The sequence below is a fragment of the Alnus glutinosa genome, chromosome 11, assembly GCF_958979055.1.
Source record: "Alnus glutinosa chromosome 11, dhAlnGlut1.1, whole genome shotgun sequence".
Taxonomy (NCBI): domain Eukaryota; kingdom Viridiplantae; phylum Streptophyta; class Magnoliopsida; order Fagales; family Betulaceae; genus Alnus; species Alnus glutinosa.
In genome coordinates, this window is record NC_084896.1 from 24,888,516 (window position 1) to 24,907,101 (window position 18,586).

The 18,586-nt window shown below is 32.7% G+C and overlaps 3 protein-coding genes across 3 annotated transcripts; all 3 read left to right on the forward strand.

The window, feature by feature from the left end:
- Nucleotides 1-1,491: 1,491 nt before the first annotated feature.
- LOC133881268 (F-box/kelch-repeat protein At3g06240-like) lies at nucleotides 1,492-2,334 on the forward strand. The gene has a single exon (XM_062320197.1). The coding sequence runs from the start codon at nucleotides 1,492-1,494 to the stop codon at nucleotides 2,332-2,334; it is 843 nt and encodes a 280-aa protein (XP_062176181.1).
- A 6,476-nt stretch (nucleotides 2,335-8,810) lies between these two features.
- On the forward strand, nucleotides 8,811-9,731 carry LOC133881269 (F-box protein CPR1-like). Its single transcript, XM_062320198.1, has one exon. It carries the CDS (start codon nucleotides 8,811-8,813, stop codon nucleotides 9,729-9,731), a length of 921 nt encoding a protein of 306 aa, XP_062176182.1.
- Nucleotides 9,732-14,951: 5,220 nt separating this feature from the next.
- On the forward strand, nucleotides 14,952-16,208 carry LOC133881270 (F-box/kelch-repeat protein At3g23880-like). Its single transcript, XM_062320199.1, has one exon. The coding sequence runs from the start codon at nucleotides 14,952-14,954 to the stop codon at nucleotides 16,206-16,208; it is 1,257 nt and encodes a 418-aa protein (XP_062176183.1).
- The last annotated feature ends 2,378 nt before the right edge of the window (nucleotides 16,209-18,586 follow it).

Consider the following 18,586-nt stretch of genomic DNA (forward strand, 5'->3'; position numbering starts at 1 on the left):
ATAACAAGAATTCTCACTAACATAAAGCAATAAGTTCTGGAGAAATTAACATAAAGAAAGAGTTTTGACCTTCATATTGTTTTCCAAAACTGTGAACTGCTGCCAAAGATCAAGCTTATCTTTGTATAGGTGATTTAAGATAATTAGGAAAATCCTAGATGGTTGCAGAATCTATTGAATTTCTTGAGATCAGTATATGTAAATTTTTTACTGAGTGGTGATAAGATGAATCAACCTTGGGAACTTGAGGTTGATGTATTTCATTGATTCAGAGGTCTTCTATATGGCTAATACATGTTACTGAGCCTAATCCTACTTGTTTTCTGCTGAAGCGAAGATATCTCAAGCTCACATCCAAAGAGAGACAAAGTGAAGTAGGAATATCAGAGGTAAAACTATTCAATTTAAATAAAAAAATTAAATCTATGTCGCAATTAAAACACATGGAAAGATGTTAGTCGATCAAAACGCATGATCAAACAAGAAATGCTACATCTGTCTTCATAACTAATCCAACTCGTAAGGCTGAATTTCCGTAGTTTTAATTCGTATCTCTTAATTGCTTATAGCTAAAAACGAAAAATGTTACTTTTGTCCAAAATCTTTTTATAAAATTGACGAAATCACATCAACCTAATAAGAAGTTGAAACGTGGTCATATGTCTTACAAAAAATTAAAAAACTCATTAAAATTTGAAAAAACCATAAATATATATGTGCTATCGATCGATCGATGCAATAAGAAGCAATGAATATATTAAGAAAACTTGAGATATGTTGAAGTGCCACACTCTTAACCCCTTAATTTAAAAAAGTGACAGGAACAACCTGCGGCCGGCGTGAATTCGTTTTCCTTCTCGCTTCTATCACATACGTGGTCGCGGTCCCACCCCCTCTTTACTTTTCCCATTAGGTTTGGGGTTTTGCTTTTAACCGACTTAATTAAAAGCTTCTATATATCTAAAAAGAAAATAAATAAAGTAAAGAAAACCTGGGTTTTTCTTGGGGTTTGGGTTTGCCGCACAAATTGCGTTTGGGTTTTAAGGTTTTTCTTTCTTCTTCCTCCGGAGCTCGATCTTTCGTCTTCTCCAAGCCGCGAAGAGGAGAAATTCATAGAGATCATGTCTAACCGGCTTCCACGTGATCTTTGGACTGAAATCCTGGTAAGCCTACCCGTGAAATCTATTTTACGATTCCAATGTGTTTGTAAATCATGGAAATCCTTGATCTCTACTCCTACGTTAATTTATTTCCGTGCACACCCAACGTACACAGTGAGAGCACCGGCAATTACGCTCACATATTACGTTGGCATAGATATAAAGACATACCGACGCCATACCGATTACTCCATATCGATCGTTCATTCAATGAGTCTCAAGAACTTGAATATCCATGCCAAATGAGACGTCCTGGCGGAGTCGTCCATGATTGCAAGGGCTGGATGACAATCGTTTCGATCTTCTAACTCTATGGAACCCTGCAATTAGAATGTCTATGACTCTTCCTCAACCTCGCATTGATGTACCGGGGAACAAATACTGTATTTACGGGTTCGGCTTTGATCATACAAGTAATGATTACAAGGTGCTGAGGATGGTCCATGTTTATTATGCCGTGTCTCCACCTCAGGCGGAACTTTATAAACTTCGCACAGGCACTTGGGAGACTCTTACGGGTGCTGACAATTTTGGTAAGTATTCTGTACCTGCAAATATGCAGGCTTTCTTGAATGGGGCGAGTCACTGGCTTGTACTTCATATATTGGCATCCGGCTCCCGTAAACGAGGGATTGTGTTGTTTGATATGTGTGATGAGCAACTCCGAGTGATGAAGCTTCCGGATAATATTCGTTTAAGCTGCAGGGTTAAGGCTCGTCTTGGTGTTTCTGGTGGATTGCTTTCTTTCATGGAGTATAACTACGAACGACAAGATGTTAATTTGAGCTGCAGCATTTGGTTGATGAAAGAATATGGCGTGGCAGAGTCGTGGACTAAACAGTTTACAATTGATTTAAAGGCCGGTTGGCGCTTTGGGGAGATCTTCTGTTTCAGGAACAACGAAAAGATTTTGGCTTGGAATCGGAAAAATGGAAAAGAGTCGGTCTTATTCTTATATGATCCCAAGACTCATAGATTCATTAATATAGAAGGCCCAGGAATTAATGCTAAGGATTATCTTCGCAGCAATAGTACTTTGGTCGAAAGTCTTGTTTTACTCGATAAAGAAAATTCTATGCAGATGTGCCAGACTTGTTTAAGGAAGTGCCAGTTGTGCGACTCAAAGAAAGGAAAGAAAAGAAGACGAAGACATGCACGCGCGAGAGAAGGCTAACCAAAGCACAAGAGAATAACTAAGAAGAAAAGGTTAGAAACATGATATCTCTTATTTATCACTTTATGAAATTATTTTTTTGAAAAAACTTTACTTATAATCTCTTATCTTTCATCACTTTTGAAAAAATGTATTCAAACTTTAAGAAGTGTCAATTTAGAGCATACATCTTTCAATTCTTTTCAATTTCAATCTTCCGTTTGAATTTTTTGTTAAATCTTATCAAAATTTTCAAAATACCGAAGTATTTATTTTTTTTTTCAAAAAAAATTATAAAATTTTTCAAATATTCGTGCATTGGTATTTATGCAAATTTTGTTAAATTCCTAATCAACATGCTAAATCTTAGCAATTTTTTTCTTTTTTTTTTTTTCCAAAAAAAATAAATGGTATTTTAAAATTTTTGATAGGACTTAACGGAAAATTCTATCGGATAATTGAAATTAAATAAAAAAAAAAATGAAAGATGAATACTCTATATTGACACTTTTTAAAGTTTGAATTCATTTTTAAAAAAAAAAAAATGATGAAAAATTAAGATTTGTAAGTGAAATTCTCTTCTTCTTTTTTTTTTTTTTTAATCAAATCTAAAGCAATAACTTATCATTGTCTTGTTGCTTATTGGTTTTTTGAAGTTCATATAATTTTCCTATTGCTTGAGCACGAGTTTTCATATCAATTGTTAACATTAATATGCAATTTTTGTACGTAATAAACTCTTTCTAGCTATTTGACTATTCTGTGTGGCCAGCTAGATAAAGTATATATATAAATAATTTTGAGAAAACTTAACTTACCAAATCTGATTTTTTATTACTTTAGCAATCATATACTTTAACGGGTTACTACTTTTTGCAATGTCAACTCTCCGGTTGATTTCAGCTTTAAATCATAACAGAGCAAGTGAAATCTCCGGCATACCCCCTTTTTTTTAATCAAAAAAAATAGCTCAGTGGGTCACTAGTGACCCGTTGTGGGTCTGCTTATTTTTGTGAGGTTAAGAGGTTTTTTTAAAAAAAATAATAAAAATAAAAAAATTGTTAAATCGATGTATTTTGGTAATTTTATAAACATCGATCATAGTGGTATTATGGGGATTTCATACATCAATTGTTAGATTTAAGGCTGAATTTGGACAGGAGCGTTGACATTGCAAACTTTTGAAAGATGGTGACTAACGTTTTAAAGTTTAAGGATATGATTGCATAAATTATAAAGGATTAGATGTAGTAAGTAAACTTTGCCTAATAATTTTAATTTATACCCATTTGTGTATAACAACTATAATTAACAAATTCAATTCCTTGAGTGGTGAATAAATTGTAACAATAACCTCTTCAAATTTCATGTTGGCTACATTTTCAGGCTTTCCACTACAAAGGGTGACTGACAATTAACAAATATGAAAGGAAGATGAACAGATGGAAGAGCAAGAACAACAATATGTATTTACTTTTCATTGCTTTAGTTTACTTGATTACCTTCTTTATTTTGATAAGATAATATTGAAGTGTTCGCTTATTTTATGAAAGATGCATTTACTGTGTCAAACATTTTTAATATTTATTCCTTCATTCATGTATTAGAAATTTATTTCATTAAACCTTTTTTTTCCAAATATAAGATGCAATACATCACAATGGGATGATTGTGAGTTCTTCACTTCTTTGGAGAAGAAGAGGAAGGGCATTTAGCTACAAGTGACTTTTTCTCTTATTCTGGTTTAAGAAAGTTGATTGTTTGGCTGCACATGTTGGGGTATTTTATTGTGAGAATAGGCTATCTTAATTTCAGATTCAGAATAGTATAATTTTAATTTAGTATTTGGTTAAGGTTTGGTGCGTATAATCCACCTTTGTTACTCTTTGTTTTTATGCAAACATCAATTTCTTATAAATCTGATCGGACCAAATAAAGATCAAGATCACACGTGTTAATTAAAAAATTATGTACTTTCAAATGTTAATTAATGAATGCAAAACAGTTGTATAAACGAAATCTCAAACCAATTTCAAGAAAATTGTTGTCCCTTAATGCTCCATGATAAGGCACTGATATAAATTAACATGTCATAATTTTGGGAATCTTTTTAGAGCAGTTCCTTCGATATTAGAGCTTCTATGACTCTCAGAACTCGTAGCCTATCGTCCAGGCCGATAGAATTTTCGATCGAGAGAGACAATATTAGACAGAGATTGAGAGAAGGACCTATTCATTAAAAATAAATAAAATGCAATTGGAAATCACATATGCAATTGAATACAAAACCATAAAAACAACTACTTAATTTCTTTTTGAAGAGAAGTCCGTGGCGGACAAGTAACAAAAACATAAAAGTATAGTAAAAAAATTGAAGGATACAATTTGAAAGAGAAGTTAATTACTTTTTCAGTTTTGGCTTTTCTATTTGCTAGTTCAATTTTGCGCCGCTCTTTTTATTTAGAAAATTCACTTTAAAAATAAATAAATAAAAATTAATGCCAAGGAAGCAAGCAGGCCTTATGTTCCTCTATCAATGAAAAAATAAAAAATAAAAAATTACACACGATTATAAGGGAAATATATATTAAAAGCAAAAAGAAACTTCAACAATATATACCTCATTAGAATCAAAGATAAGTCCATTCATCAAAAGGCAGCAGTACTGCACCTAGCTTAGCAACACCAAGCTTAAAAACAAACATGCATGGAGGTCTCTTGTGACTCTTAATTAAAGGTTTGCTCCCTCTCCAGCTTTAGTAATTTATCTTGAGGTGGAGATTTTACCTTTGGTCTGCAGAATCAGAATGACCCATATGTAGGAATGCTTAAGGATAGCAGTAGAAAATGAAAAGAAATCATTAATTACACATTGGCCTACACATGGCATACAAGTTGTGGCATACACATTGGCATACAAGTTATGGCAATCAACTACCAAACAGATTGGACACCAGAAAAAATGTCTAGAAAGCATAGATCACAGTAAAAAAATTACCTAAATTTACTGTATAGTATCTGTTTTATGTGGCTAGTGTACTCAAATTTACTGCACCGGATCAAGATGGAACTTAAAAGTAAATAAAGAAATAAAGAAAATTAATGGATGTATTCCATTCTCTGAGTTAGAATGTTACCAGATATTAATAGTAACAATAATAGAGATAACATCACAAAAAGATATCGAATTATACAACGTTTTGAGATAATGGTATTAAACTACCAAACGTTTTAAACAGAGGTATCTATGTTTCCAAACGTCTCACTTAAGGGTACTCTGTTAGGATTTGCTCTTAAATTCTACCAAAATTTCTAAAATACCCCTTTTTAAAATATATATATATATATATATATATATATATATATATATATATATATATATATAATTTTTCAAAGATTCAAGCATTGGTATTTTTGCAAATTCCGTTAAATTCTGACCAAACCTAAATCCTAGCATTTTTTTTCCTAAAAAAGAGATGGGTGTTTTGGGTATTCCATTAAGATTATGATTTAATAGCAAATCTTAACAGAAAACTCATAAGTGAGACGTTTGGAAATATGAATACCCCAGTTTGAGACGTTTGCTAGTTTAATATTCTTATCTCAAAACAACGTATAATTTGATTTTTTTTTTTTTTTTATGAAGATATCCCAACAACAATACCTTCAACAATAGCTCTAAAAGACTACGTACACAAATGACAAAACAACAAAGACAAAGCCCAAAAAAAAAAAAACGATTTCAAACTTTTAATCCACAAATCAAAGATCCAGATCTAAGACCATCTGATTGTGTCCTGTCAACAATTATGAAGTTGCTAAACATGTGGTAGGAAGCACATATAATAACATGAAAAAAAATATACAATTAAGTCTCCTAAACTATTAAATTTTCTCTGGATAGCCCTTTAAACTATTAAGACTTGCACTCTGACCTCCCAAAGTACCAAAACTTTTGAAAAATGCCTCTTTTGGTGAAATATTATAATACCTCTGCCATGTGTCATTTTTTAATTAAAAAATTATATAAATTTTTTTTACAAAAATTCAAAAAAAATTACAAAAAAAAAAATTTGAAAAAAATTGAAACTAAAACTATTATTTTTATTTAAATGAAATATTGCAATTGACCGGATGATGTATTGCTTCTTTCTAACATCGTCATTGGGCACGATGCACGCCTACAACTCGGCGAACTCGTCCCCGCCTCTCCGAATGCAAACATGGCTAATTTTCTATCATTTGATATCTATGATATTGATCGATCTTTCGAAGGTTATGAATAATTCCAATTTTAATTTTGTTTTGTTACAAACAACGAGCAAGTTTATCATCGTTGTGGAAAACCTCGAGCAGTTTCTGACGGAGAAATCAACGGCCGTGAGATTGTTCGTTTATGTTCATATCCATTTTCCTCTCTGTGATTTTTTGGAATTCAAAACGTTGGCCAATAGTTACCTGGAGGTCAAGGATCACAAGATTTTCACTCAGGTAGAGGATATTTTACAGAGCGGGGCGAGCTTGAGCTCGGTCGAGATCAGCAAGCTAATGATTGCGAATCGAAACTCACCAAGTTGGGCTATAAAATCGGTCATCACGGCGTTGCAAACAGACAATGACTGGAGGGGTGTCGGAAAAAATCGGGTTGCAGTTGAAAAATAACGCCACCCCATACACATATTTTTTTAAAACAATAAAAATAAGAAATAAAATTTTAGTTTATTTATTTTTAAAAAAAAATTAATTTTTGGATTTTTTTGGATTTTTTTGAATTTTTTTGAATTTTTTTAATTGATGATTCCAATTTAGAAATTATGGAATCGTCCATCAGTCCATGAGTGCAAGGGATTATTACTTGTAAAAACTGACATCGAGCTCCTACCTTTATGGAACCAGAAAAAACTCTTCTATTAGCACACAAAGCTAGCCATCTCTACAATGGATTGCTTTATTTGAGATTCCAATATAATGTTGAGTGCAAAAGTATTTTTCTATTATGGTCTGTTCTTCCCATCTGGACGGAGCAAGGAATTTCATATTCTCATTCAAAAATGAAGATTTGAATCCTTGGCCTCTTCTAACCAAAATTGTGAGCACAATCCAAAGTGAGGAGAAATAAGAATGTAGAAGACCGATCAGTTTTTCTTTTTAGAAACTTTACAAAACCTTTGACAACTTCCACTCGACTTGAAACTAACCTCATAAAGTTTAAATACTCTCAATTTCATCTTTCAATCTTTGAATTTGTTGCAATATCCTCATTGGTTAGGCTAGGGTTTGGCATTAAATCATATGGCAAAAATGAAAAAATGACCTTTATTCCCAAATTAATAATTTATCATTAATTTCAAATTAAAAATTAAATAAAACTTTTTTTAAGAAAAAAATGAGACCCACACTGACCCAACGTGGGTCACGCCATGACTGACCCATGATTGGGTCACCTTTTGACCCTACTCGAGTCATTCTAGACCAAACGCAGGTCATGGGTGACCCCGTTGTGGGTTTGGAGACCCACAGGTTATTTTTAGTTTTTATTTATTTTTATTAAATGGAAAAAAAAAATGTGAGGGTATTTTGTCATTTTCAAGGGTGCCTTTAGAATTAAACAAAAAATTCTAACGGATGAGGGATATTGCTACAAATTTAAAGATTGGGGGATGAAATTGTAAATTTTTGAATTTTGAGGGGATAGTTTCAATTCAAGTAGAATTTCAGGAAGGTTTTGTGAATTTGTAAATTTTTTTTTTCCTCCGTGTCAACTCCCTCAGTACAAAAAATTTTCTTATTAGCATCGACCTTGAGTGGACGCTAAAAGTACAAAAGCCAACGCTAATAGGTCGCCCCAAAAACCCCAACGCTAATGATCAAGTAATTAACCTCTTAATCAAAAAATAATGGTTGAAATTTGAAGCAAAATCAAGTAATTAAGGACACGAACCTTCATGCATGCGGCGTGAATTCGTTTTCCCTCTTTACTTTTTCCATTAGGTTTGGGCTTTTGGTTTTAACCGACTTAAAAGCATCTATATATAAACCAAATAAAGAAAACCAGAACCTGGTTTTTTCTTTGGGTTTTGGTTTTCCGCACAAATTGCCTTTGGGTTTTTCTAGCTTTCTTCTTGCTCCTGGGTTCGTCTTCTCCAAGCCGCAAAGGGGAGAAATTCACAGAGATCATGTCAAACCCGCTTCCACGCGATCTTTGGACTGAAATCCTGGTAAGCCTACCTGTGAAATCTCTTTTACGATTCCAATATGTTTGTAAATCATGGAAATCCTTGATCTCTACTCCTACATTTATTTCCATGCACACCCAACACAGTGAGAGCACCGGCAATTACACTCACATATTACGTTGGCTTAAATATAAAGACATAGCGACGCCATACCGATTACTCCATATCGATCGTTCACTCAATGAGTTTCAAGAACTTGAATATCCTTTTAATTATTCATGTCATGGAGTCGTCCATGATTGCAAGGGATTAGTACTTTTTATGACTGTCATCAAAGATGGGCTGGATGACAATCGTTTCGATCTCCTAACTCTATGGAACCCTGCAATTAGAATGTCTATGACTCTTCCTCGACCTCGCATTGATGTACCGGTGGGCAAATACTGTATTTACGGGTTCGGCTTTGATCATACAAGTAATGATTACAAGGTGCTGAGAATGGTCCATGATATTCATGCCCTGTTTTCACCTCAGGCGGAACTTTATAAACTTCGCACAGGCACTTGGGAGACTTTTACGGGTGCTGACGATTTTGGTAAGTATTATATATATCAGAAAAATTACCAAAATACTTACCAAAATGCTTTCTTGAATGGGGCGAGTCACTGGCTTGTAGTTCATATGACACCCGTCTCTCGTAAACGAATGGTTGTGTTGTTTGATATGTGTGATGAGCAACTCCGAGTGATGAAGCTTCCGGATCATCTTAGTATAGGCCGGTTTAAGGCTCTTCTTGGTGTTTCTGGTGGATTGCTTTCTTTAATGGAGTATAATGGGCGACAAGATGTTAATTTGAGCTGCAGCATTTGGTTGATGAAGGAACATGGCGTGGCAGAGTCGTGGACTAAACAGTTTACAATTGATTTAAAGGGTTGGTGCTTTGGGGAGATCTTCTGTTTTAGGAACGACGAAAAGATTTTGGCTTGGAATCGGAAAAATGCAAGAGAGTCGGTCTTATATGATCCCAAGACACATGGATTCATTAATATAGGAGGAATATTTAAAGCCAAGGATTATCTTCTTAGCAAGAATACTTTCGTCGAAAGTCTTGTTTTACTCGATAAAGTAAATTCTACGCCGATGTACCAGACTTGTTTAAGGAAAGGCCAGTGGTGCAGTGCGATTCAAAGAAAGGAAACAAAAGAAGATGAAGACATGCACGCGCGAGAGATCGAAGGCTAAGCAAAGCACAAGAGAATAGCTAAGAAGAAAAGGTTAGAAACATGATATATCTTATTTATCACTTTATGAAATTATTTTTGGAAAAACTTTACTGATAATTTCTGATTTTTCATTACTTTTGAAAAAATATATCCAAACTTTAAAAAGTATCAATTTAAGGTAAACATTTTTTAATTTTTTTTTTTAATTTCTACTTTCTGCTTGAATTTTTCGTTAAATTCTATCAAAATTTTCAAAATACTCCTGCATTTATTTTTTTAAAAAAAATAATAAAATTTTTCAAAGATTCATGCATTGGTATTTTTACAAATTCTGTTAAATTTCTTAACAACACGCTAAATCTTAGCAATTTTTTTCTCTTTTTTTTTTTTTCTAGAAAAATGAATGGTATTTTAGGAATTTGGACAGGACTAAACGGAAAATTTTATCGGATAGTTGAAATTAAAAAAATTGAAAGATGGATACTCTAAATTGACACTTTTTATAGTTTGGATTCATTTTTTCAAAAATGATGAAAAATCAGGAGTTATAAGTGAAGTTTTTTTTTTAACCAAATCTAAAGCAATAACTTATCATTGTCTTGTTGCTTATTGGTTTTTTGAAGTTCAAATAATTTTCCCATTGCTTGTCCCCAAGGGATAGTTCAATCGACGGGGGACCACGCCTCATGAAGCGGAGATCACTAGTTCGATTTTTCCTTCCCCTCTTGTGTGGACATGTTAGAAAAAAAAAAAAAAAAAAAAAAAAAAAAAAAAAAAAAAAAAATTCCCATTGCTTGAGCACGAGTTTTCATATCAACTGTTAACTTTAATATGCAATTTTTGTAATAAACTCTTTCTATTTGACTATTCTGTGTGGCCAGCCAGATAAGAACATATATAGATACTTTAGCAATCGGGTTACCATCTTTTACAATGTCAATCGTCCCAGCTGATTTCAGTTTTAAATCCTAATAGAGCAAGGGAAATTTCCAACATACCCTCATTTTTTTTCTAAAAAAAAAATAGCCCAGTGGGTCACAGGTGACCTGTTGTGGGTCTGCTTATTTTGTGAGGTTAAGGGGTTTTTTTTTCGATCTTAAAAAAAAAATATATATATATATATATATATATATATATATATATATATATATATATTAAATCAAAGTATTTTTGTAATTTTATAAACATAATAGGGATATTATGAGGATTTCATACATTAATCGTTAGATTTAAGGCTGAATTTGGATAAGAGCGTTGGCATTGCAAACTTTTGAAAGATGGTAATTAATCCCAAATTGACACATTTTAAAGTTTAAGGGTATAATTGCAAAAATGATGAAGAATTAAATGTAGTAAGTAAAGTTTTCCTAATAATTTTAATTTATACCCATTTGTGTATAACAACTATATTTAACAAATGCAATTCCTTAAGTAGTGAATAAATTGTAACAATAACCTCTTCAAATTTCATGTTGGCTATATTTTCAGGCTTTCCACTACCAAGGGTGACTGACAATTAACAATTAACAAATATGAAAGGAAAATGAACAAATGGAAGAGCAAGACCAACAATATGTATTTACTTTTCGCTACTTTAGTTTACTTGATTACCTTCTTTATTTTGATAAGGAAATATTGAAGTGTTCGCTTATTTTATGAAAGACGCATTTATCGTGTTAAACATTTTTAATATTTATTCCTTCATTCAAGTATTAGAAATTTATTTCATTAAACTTTTTTTTTTCCAAATATAAAATGCAAAACATCACAATGGGACGATTGTGAGTTCTTCACTTCTTTGAAGAAGAAGAGGAAGGGCATTTGGCTACATGTGACTTTTTCTCTTATTCTGGTTTAAGAAAGTTGGTTGTGTTGGCTGTGCATGTTTGGGTTTTTTATTGCGAGAATAGACTATCCTAATTTTCGATTTCATAATAGTATAATTTCAATTCAGTATCTAGTTAAGGTTTGGTATATATAATCCACCTTTATTACTCTTTGTTTTTCATGCCGACATCAATTTCTTATAAATTTGATTGGACGGAATAAAGAGAATCACACGTACTAATTAAAAAATTATGTACTTTTAAATGTTAATGAATGCATAACAGTTGTCCCTTGATGCTCCATGATAAGGCACTGATATAAATTAACATGTTATAACTTCCTCGGGCCCTAGAATAAAAATTTAATGGAAAGAGAACCCATGGCCAAATCCATCAATCCAACTACCGAGCATCGCCATGTCAAGCATAATTAACATCAACAAATATTTAACTTTTGGGCATCTTTTTAGAGCAATTCCTTCGATATTAGAACTTCTAGGACTCTGAGATCTCGTGGCCTATCGTCCAGGCCGATAGAATATAATTTTCGATCGAGAGAGACAATAGACAGAGATTGAGAGAAGGACCTACTCAAAAAAAAAAAAAAAAAAAAAAAAAAAAAAAAAAAAAAAAAATGCAATTGGAAATTAAATCACATATGCAATTGAATACAAAAACAAATATGAAGCTGCTAAACGTGTGGTAGCTAGGAAGCCCATATAATAACATTCATAGCCAACCAAAATAAGCAAAGCTAACCTATCTGCTACCTGCAGTCTAGCTACCACTTCAAAGCAAAATTTATCAAACTAATCCAACTACCAAGTCCTGCGGAACTTATTGAATATCAAAATCACCCTTTAATTAAGGATACTTCAGGTTATTGTTTTCAAATTCTAATGGAAGATAATGAGTTCCTCAATGTTCATATATAATTAATGGTGATATCAGATATAAAAGTAATTAATGTAATATGGGACAGCGAAAGAAAGTGACACCCATGCACTTTTAGGACCCTGTACGTTATAAGATGTAACTTGTAATAATTCCTCTCACATCAACCAACCATTTTCCTAAATTCTGTTTTTCAGGATCCCTTCTATACTAAACCATGATTGTTGATCGAACCCATATATGAACTATTCCACTGTTATTCTTCACTTTATAAATGTCTCATGATAAATCTTCTTCACCGGTCAGTAAAAATCATACTAAAGAAATTAAAAGGTTAAACACTCGTTATGACTTTATTTTTACCACACTTCGGTTTCAATTCCTATCTATAGTTTTGGTAGTTTGGGAGGCCATCCATCCGGAAAAAAAGTAGTAGTTTAGGAGGTTAGATTGTACTTTTCCCAAAAAAATTGACACGTAGTCATATGGCATATTAAAAACAAAAAAACTCATTAAAAATTGAAAAAATCATAAATTTATCAGAATTTTCGGATTAAGAATAATTCTACACTAATGAACTATCAAAATCCTAACAATTATTTCTGAAATAAATATGCGCGATCGATCAATGCAATAAGAAGCAATGATCGAATTAAGAAAAATTGAGATATATATATGTTGAAGTGGCAAAATCTTAACCTCTTAAATTAAAAATAATGGTTGAAATTTGATGCAAAATTTACTAAATTAAATCATGTATTGAACTTGTAATAGGACATGCAAATTGAAACTTGCATGTGGAATTGACTGTGAAAGGTAACACAAATTCAATGACAAGGTAATGATCAAATGTGATCAAATTAAGTACGTACAAGTATCCAAACGATCTAATGAGTGAACAAAGAAAGATAAACATCATAAAAAACAAAGACCACGAGAAATCAAATGCGTGTTGCAGAGAGAGATAATGGGGGGAGGATCGGAAGCTAGCGAATTTGTTTGTTGGAAATATTAGCCTACTCCTGGATGCTATCAAATTAAGAAGTAACACCAAAAGTTCTGATTTTCTGTAGAGACGAAAAAATGAGAATGCAGTGACCCGTTATATATATATATATGAAGAACTCTTAATTAACTGCTTCAGAGATTTCATGAAATAATCAAAACCCCTTAACTTGACAAACCCCATCCTTTGACCATGGAGCTCACTCATTCTAGCTGCCACCTGTCAACAGAAGTCAAAGTACATTCATTCCTTACACAAGGAATATTATATATAAAGAGGCACAGAAAGACCATAAATTAACTTGAGGTTGATGTATTTCATTGATTCAGAGGTCTCCTATATATATGGCTAATAAATACTGTTCCGGTTACGGAGCCTAATCCTACTTGTTTTCTGCTGAAGTGAAGATATCCCAATTAAGCTCACATCCAAAGAGGGACAAAGTGAAGTAGGAATATCAGAGGTCAAACTATTCAATGTAAATAAAAGATCTCTGTCGCAATTAAAACACATGGAAAGATGCCAGTCAAAGCGTTTGATCAAACAAGAAATATTATTGCTGCTTCTGTCTTCATAACTAATCCAACATAAGGCTGAATTTTCGTAATTTCAATTCGTATCTCTCAATTCGTATCTCTTGCTTACGGCTAAAAACGAAAATAGTATTTTCGTCCAAAACCTTTCTATAAAATTAACGAAAGTCCACGTCAATCCAATAAAAAATTAACATGTGGTCATATGCCATACTAAAAATTAAACATGCATATATACTCATTAAAATTTGAAAAAACCATAAATATATATGTTCGATAGATGCAATCAAAAGCAATGAATTAAGAAAAATTGAGATATATATGGTAACCCCAAGGGGTTGGCTTGGTGGTCAAATGCTCAAGGCTTCTAGCTAGGGTCTGATACCCGTGATGTTGCAAGTTCGAGACCCACAAGGAGCAAACTGCCTCTTAGGGCTAGCTACCTTAGGTAAAAAGCCTGTGACTCAACACCCCGTACTTTGAGTGGCCAGGGTACTGTACTGGAGATTAGTCTAGGTTCTTTATGGACCTCTACACACGGACAGTCTACTACTGTGTGTGGAACAACTCGACCAGTGGTATCGTCGACAAATGAGCCATCTAGGATACCCTAATAAAAATAAAAAATAAAAAAAAATTGAGAAATGTTAAAGTACCAAAATCTTAACCTCTTAATTTAAAAAATTGACACGAACAACCTGCGGCGTGAATCAGTTTTATTTCTCACTTCCATAACATACGTGGTCGTGGTCCCACCCCTTCTTTACTTTTCTCATTAGGTTTGGGGTTTTGCTTTTAACCGACTTAAAAGCTTCTATATATATAAAAAGAAAATAAATAAAGTAAAGAAAACCTGGGTTTTTCTTGGGGTTTGGGTTTGCCGCACAAATTGCCTTTGGGTTTTTCTTTCTTCTTCCTCCTGATCGAGTTCGATCTTTCGTCTTCTCTAAGCCGCGAAGAGGAGAAATTCATGTACAACGATGTCAAACCGGCTTCCACGCGATCTTTGGACTGAAATCCTGGTAAGCCTACCCGTGAAATCTCTTTTACGATTCCAATGTGTTTGTAAATCATGGAAATCCTTGATCTCTACTCCTACGTTTATTTCCATGCACACCCAACACAGTGAGAGCACCGGCAATTACGCTCACATATTATGTTGGCAGCTTAGATTCAAAGACAGAGCGACGCCATACCGATTACTCCATATCGATCGTTCATTCAATGAGTTTCAAGAACTTGAATATCCATGCCAAATGAGACGTCATGGAGTCATCCATGATTGCAAGGGATTAATACTTTTTACGACTGTCATCAGAGATGGGCAGGATGACAATCGTTTCGATCTCCTAACTCTATGGAACCCTGCAATTAGAATGTCTATGACTCTTCCTCGACCTCGCATTGATGTGCCGAAGGGCAAACACTGTATTCACGGGTTCGGCTTTGATCATACAAGTAATGATTACAAGGTGCTGAGAATGGTCCAAGATAGTTACAGGTTGTTTCCAGTACTTCAGGTGGAAATTTATAGACTCCACACAGGTGCTTGGGAGACTTTTCCGGGTGCTGACGATTTTCTGTATCGTATAGCTCCAACTTGGCAGGCTTTCGTGAATGGGGCAAGTCATTGGTTTGGATATCTTAAAAGAAAGCATATGTTATCCGACGTCTCTTCTAAACCAGTTGTTGTGTTGTTTGATATGTGTGATGAGCAACTTCGAGTGATGAAGCTTCCAGATAATTTTAAAGGCTGGGTTAAGAATCTTCTTGGTGTTTCTGGTGGATTGCTTTCTTTAATGGAGTATAACGACAGACGACAAGATGTTAATTTGAGCTGCAGCATTTGGTTGATGAAAGAATATGGCGTGGCAGAGTCGTGGACTAAACAGTTTACAATTGATTTAAAGGGATGGCGCTTTGGGGAGATCTTCTGTTTTAGGAACAACGAAAAGATTTTGGCTTGGAATCGAGAAAATGGAAGAGAGTCGGTCTTATATGATCCCAAGACACATAGATTCATTAATATAGGAGGAGGCCTAGGAATTAAAGCCAAGGATTATCTTCTTAGCAAGAGTACTTTGGTCGAAAGTCTTGTTTTACTCGATAAAGAAAATTCTAAGCAGATGTGCCAGACTTGTTTAAGAAAGTGCCAGTTGTGCGACTCAAATAAAGAAAAGAAGATGAAGATATGCACGCGCGAGAGAAGGCTAAGCAAAGCACAAGAGAATAGCTAAGAAGAAAAGGTTAGAAACAGATATCTCTTATTTATCACTTTATGAAAAAAAAAATTTGGGAAAAACTTCACTTATTATCTCTTATTTATCATCGCTTTAAAAAAAATGTATCCAAACTTTTAAAGTGTCAATTTAGGATATACATCTTTCAATTTTTTTCAATTTCAACATTCCGTTTGAATTTTTCGTTAAATTCTATTAAAATTTCCAAAATATCCATGTATTTTTTTTTTAAAAAAAAAAAATTATAAAAATTTTCAAAGATTCATGCACTGGTATTTTTGCAAATTCTGTTAAACTCCTTATCAACACGCTAAATCTTAGCAATTTTTTTCTCTTTTTTTTTTTTTTCCTAAAAAAATGAATGGTATTTTGAAAATTTTGACAAGACTTAACGAAAAATTCTATAGAATGGTTGAAATAAATAAAAAAAAAAAAAATTAAAAGATGGATACTCTAAATTGACACTTTTTAAAGTTTGAATTCATTTTTTTAAAAATGATGAAAAATTAGGAATTATAAGTGAAATTTTCTATTTTTTTTTTTTTTAAAAAAAAAAAAAAAAAAAAAAACCAAATCTAAAGCAATAACTTATCATTGTCTTGTTGCTTATTGGTTTTTTGAAGTTCATATAATTTTCCCATTGCCTGAGCGTTTTCATATCAATCGTTAATATTAATATGCAATTTTTGTAATAAACTCTTTCTATTTGACTATTCTGTGTGGCCAGCCAGATAAAGTGTGTGTATATATATAATTTTGAGAAAACTTAACTTATCAAATCTGATCTTTTATTACTTTAGCAATTATATCTTTTAACGGGTTACTATCTTTTGCAATGTCAACTCTCCCGACTGATTTCAGCTTTAAATCATAATAGAGCAAGTGAAATTTCTGACATACCCCCATTTTTTTTATATATATATAAAAAAAAAAATAAAAAATAAAAAAATAAAAAAAAAGCCCAATGGGTCATAGGTGATCCACCCGTTGTGGGTCTGCTTATTTTGTGAGGTTAAGGGGTTTTTGAAAAAAAAAAATATTAAATCATTGTATTTTTGTAATTTTATAAACATCTTAGGGGCATTATGGGGATTTCATACATCAATCGTTAGATTTAATGTTGAATTTGGATGGGAGCGTTGACATTTCAAACTTTTGAAAGATGGTAATTAACCCTAAATTGACACGTTTTAAAGTTTAAGAGTATAATTGTAAAAATGATGAAAGATTAGGTGTAGTAAGTAAAGTTTTCCTAATAATTTTAATTTATACCCATTTGTGTATAACAACTATATTTAACAAATTCAATTCCTTGAGTGGTGAATAAATTGTAACAATAACCTCTTCAAATTTCATGTTGGCTACATTTTCAGGCTTTCCACTGCCAAGGGTGACTGACAATATTTAACAATTAACAAATATGAAAGGAAGATGAACAGATGGAAGAGCAAGACCAACAATATGAATTTACTTTTCACTGCTTTAGTTTACTTGATTACCTTCTTTATTTTGATAAGATAATATTGAAGTGTTTGCTTATTTTATGAAAGACGCATTTACTGTGTTAAACATTTTTAATATTTATTCCTTCATTCATGTATTAGAAATTAATTTCATTAAACTTTTTTTTTTCCAAATATAAAATGCAATACATCACAATGGGACGATTGTGAGTTCTTCACTTCTTTGAAGAAGAATAGGAAGGGCATTTGGCTACATGTAACTTTTAATTTTCTCTTATTCTGGTTTAAGAAAGTTGGTTGTTTGGCTGTGTATGTTTGGAAATTTTTAATGCGAGAATAGGCTATCATAATTTCGGTTTCAGAATAGTATAATTTCAATTTAGTATATAGTTAGGGTTTGGTATAATTTACCTTTGTTACTCTTTATTTTTCATGCATACATCAATTTTTTATATATTTGATCGGACGAAATAATTAAAGAGAATCACACGTGTTAATTAAAAAATTATGTACTTTCAAATGTTAATGAATGCATAACAGTTTTATAAACGAAATCTCGAACCAATTTCAAGAAAATTGTTGTCCCTTGATGCTCCATATATGATAAGGCACTGATATAAATTAACATGTTATAACTTCCTCGGGCCTTAGAAAAAAAATTAATGAAGAGAGAATCCATATATATGGCCAAATCCATCAATCCAAGTACCGAGCATCACCATATATGTCAAGTATAATTAACATCAACAAGTATTTAACTTTTGGGCATCTTTTTAGAGCAATTCCTTCGATATTAGAGCTTCTAGGACTCTGAGAACTCATGGCCTATCGGAATTAAGATCCCCTCAAATTCTTTGTCCGAATTTGATAGAATTCGAGCAGGTAGTTGTGAGTGAGCATTTATGAGACCCA

Coding starts and splice junctions, on each gene's coding strand:
- LOC133881268 (XM_062320197.1), top strand. CDS start 1,492: ATGTCTATGACTCTTCCTCAACCTCGCATTGATGTACCGGGGAACAAA.
- LOC133881269 (XM_062320198.1), top strand. CDS start 8,811: ATGACTGTCATCAAAGATGGGCTGGATGACAATCGTTTCGATCTCCTA.
- LOC133881270 (XM_062320199.1), top strand. CDS start 14,952: ATGTCAAACCGGCTTCCACGCGATCTTTGGACTGAAATCCTGGTAAGC.